Below are 3723 nucleotides of genomic sequence, written 5' to 3'. Positions count from 1 at the left end.
CACCCTGAAGAGGCCCCCTCCGATGGAGCCCACCCCGATGGAAGTGCCCTCGCCCCGGGAGGTGCAGCAGTGGCAGCCAGGGACTGCCTCCACCCTCCCCCACAGGGAGCCCCGGGGAGAGGCCCGGGGTGAGGCCCCCGCCTCAGGGGACCTGGCCCAAGCACAGGCTGCCAAGCTCAGCACGTCCCAGGAGTCACTGCTGGACTCCAGAGGACACCTGAAACAGAGCAACAACCCCTATGCCAAGTCTTACACTCTGGTATAACACTGGGACACACGCTGGACCAGCACCGCTATGGACACTGGACTACAAACACTCTGTACAAGGAGAGAGACGAGACGGACAAGAGACGATGGATGGACAATTTTCCACAACAGCCGATGTTGTATATAGATCCATTACTGACCTGCACCTGCAGTTGAATGCTTTTCTTTCTTTCTTTCTTTCTTTCTTTCTTTCTTTCTTTCTTTCTTTCTTTCTTTCTTTCTTTCTTTCTTTCTTTCTTTCTTTCTTTCTTTCTTTCTTTCTTTCTTTCTTTCTTTCTTTCTTTCGTTCACTCTTGTTCTTACTTTTCTCTCTCTTCACTCATCTCTGTTGCTTTCCTTCCTTCCTTCCTTCCTTCCTTCCTTCCTTCCTTCCTTCCTTCCTTCCTTCCTTCCTTCCTTCCTTCCTTCCTTCCTTCCTTCCTTCCTTCCTTCCTTCCTTCCTTCCTTCCTTCCTTCCTTCCTTCCTTCCTTCCTTCCTTCCTTCCTTCCTTCCTTCCTTTCTTCTGGCTGTCTGAGGATTTTTCTCACAGTTTTATTTTCTACTTAAGTATTCTTTTATTCTAAAATGACAACATTATGAAGATTGCCAAAATGATTTATTTAAAATTTGAGAAAGAGAAAAAAATAACTATTGAATTTATATCAAGGATGATTATAGTCATTATTATTATTATTATGATTATTATTATGATTATTATTATTATTATTATTATTATTATTATTATTATTATTATTATTATTATTATTATTATTATTATTATTATTATTATTATTATTATTATTATTATTATTATATAAAAATAGAAAATATCTAAAAACAAGAAGGAGGTGAAGCGGAGGAGGACTCTGGAGCACTCTCGCAGTTGCTTTGTTAATTTATTTTTATTTTATTGTCACAGTGTGATGCATTCTGTGATTGGGTAACAGAGGGGTTTACAATACTGAAAGGAGCCAATGGAAGAGAAGAACAGTGAAGCCGGGCACGTCTGCCAATGCTGACCAATCGTAACGTTTTTTCAACCTTTCTGACGACTGCATGGCGACTGATCAAAAATGACAATTAATAGGAATGGCTGGAAATCCAAAAAAAAAGAAAATGAAAAAAAGAAAAGAGAGAGAAATTTTTGTCACACTATGAAATTATACAATGTGAATATATATAAAGAGATCACTTTTATTTGTGGATATTACAGGGAAAATGATTTGGTTAATAAAGTCCTTAGTCATGTTTGCACACATCTGACTTTGATTTACAGTGACGATGCCTCTTTTCTTCTTGTCTTTATTCACCTGGGTAATATGTTTATTCACCTGGGTAATATGTAATGATCTGTGAACACACATGTTCATCATGAACCACACCCTGCTTTAAACGTACACAGGTCCATGTTTTCAAACCTGTACAAATCACAGTCTTCTACTGCTGGGACACTGAGCAGCTCTACCGGGACGTGCCTTGCCAAAGGGCACCTCAATCACTGAGTTGTTGAGCAAGGGGGGGGGGGGGGGCGGGGGGGGGGGGGGGGGGGGGGGGGGGGGGGGGGGGGGGGGGGGGGGGGGGGGGGGGGGGGGGGGGGGGGGGGTGGGCAATCACTCATTCAACCCCCCCACAGTTCCGTGCCTGGCCAGGACATCTGTCGATTCAAGCCTTTTCCTTTCCTCTCCTCCTTTCCTTTCCTCTCTTCTCCCCTTTCCTCTCCCTTCCTCCTATCTTCTCATTTCCTCTCCGCTCTCCTCCTCTCCTCTTCCCCTCCCCTCTCCTCTCATTTCCTCTCCTCTCCTTTCCTCTCTTCCACTCTCCTCTCCTCTCCTTTCCCCTCCTCTCCTCTCCTCCTCTTACTTTCTACCTCTTCTTCAACAGGTCATATGACTATCTGTCTGCTTGTGTAACACAATCTTCTCTACAACCATTGATCTAAGTGTAAATGACTATGAATGGGGTCACTTGTCTTCAGTTACACTCACCAGTACTATGGTGGTATCTAACACTATTGACCCTGTCACTTTTACTGCACCAGAAGGTTGTTTGGTCAAAGCGACAATCCATCTACATAGTCACAGTATTCTGTGTAAGGGCAACTGTGACAATCCAATAACACTCATTACCTGAGAGTCCAGGGCTAATTTTAACTCTACACACCTATCGATTAAATATCTTGACTGTTGCTGTTTGGAAGGTGTGACATTATTTCAGCTAGATGAGAAATTTCACACAGGAATATGGGATTTCTATTTTATTCGACTACTTGCGTAGCATGGCATGTATGGCCTTATACACCAAACATATTATTAAAGGTGGACTTGAACACAGCAAGGGATCTCCTAAGCACATGGGGATCTGTAGAGTAACCTATGTTTTCCTTAGAATGGAAAATAAATTATGACATTGAAGGAATACTTTATTTATTGTAATTTATTTGGCTGTTTTTCCTCAGCTGGCACCTTTGAAGATACATAATTTACATCTGTCCTTTCCTGTCTGTTTCCTTAAAACGGCGTGTCAGCGTTGACAGCGTTCGTCTTTGAAACCTTGTGGCACAGCAGGCTGCAAGCTTACTAATAGTGACAGTGCCCCTTGGTTGCAGTAATAAATGTTCATAATGCTAACATGCCATGTAGGGGACATTGAAGTAAAAAATATATATGCTGTCAATCGATTAAAATATTTAACTCGATTAATCGCATGATTGTCCATAGTTAACTCACGATTAATCGCAAATTAATCCGTTTTTTTTCTACCTTAAACAGATATTTTTCAAGTTCCAAATTTGCGAGTCAACAAATGCTTGCTTTATGCAGCCATTTAACACAAAAGGATGCATTGCAAATTTGCATCAAATTCAAAACAGGGTGATGCACAAAATAACTTAAAAGAAAATAATAATTTAAAACAATGAATAAAATGTGCATGAAATAATAGGGGAAAGAAAACGTTAGGAACTTGTTACATTCACCCACACAAGGGCTGAGTAATCACACCCCCCCTCTCTCTCTCTCACACACACTCTCCCAGCTCTCTCTCTCACACACACACTCTCCCAGCTCTCTTTCTCTCTTGCCCCTTCCTCATCTCTCTCACTCCCTCTCTCTCTACTGTATATCTCACACACACACACACACACTTCAGAAACAAACATACAGTAGTATCAATGAGAGCATCAATAATACACCTGAGTGAAGTCTAGTAAAAAAAAAAATTAAAAAAAATTAAAAAAATTTCTTAAAAGTGAATCGTGAGTTAAAAAAAATTGTGGCGTTAATAGAATCGGGCGATAACGCGTTAATACCGCGTTAACTTTGACAGCCTTATAATATTCCTCCAATATTAAAAAGGAATGCCGCGCATTTTAAGAATTTGCATATATTCTCCTTGTGCCTCAGGACAGTTCAGTCAGCATTTGTGAACACACACCACTCTCTCCTGAAGCTAGAAATCAGAGAGAGAGAATCCTCCTA

At 41.3% G+C, this 3723-nt stretch overlaps 1 protein-coding gene across 1 annotated transcript in view; it reads left to right on the top strand.

Annotated features, from left to right (window-relative positions):
• Positions 1 to 265, top strand: part of dscamb (Down syndrome cell adhesion molecule b) — a gene marked incomplete at both ends in the record, with an annotated part of 450395 nt that extends 450130 nt beyond the window's left edge. The window contains 1 exon segment of the mRNA XM_084312177.1: positions 1 to 265. This exon segment is cut by the window's left edge and continues 40 nt beyond it. Coding sequence (XP_084168303.1) covers positions 1 to 265 — 265 coding nt within the window.
• Between the last annotated feature and the right edge of the window lie 3458 nt (positions 266 to 3723).

The sequence above is a fragment of the Notolepis coatsorum genome (genome assembly GCF_963971535.1).
Source record: "Notolepis coatsorum genome assembly, chromosome: 1".
In the NCBI taxonomy this organism is placed as follows: Eukaryota; Metazoa; Chordata; class Actinopteri; order Aulopiformes; family Paralepididae; genus Notolepis; species Notolepis coatsorum.
The sequence above is the reverse complement of the archived record's forward strand: the minus strand, read 5'-3'. Positions and strand labels throughout refer to the sequence as shown.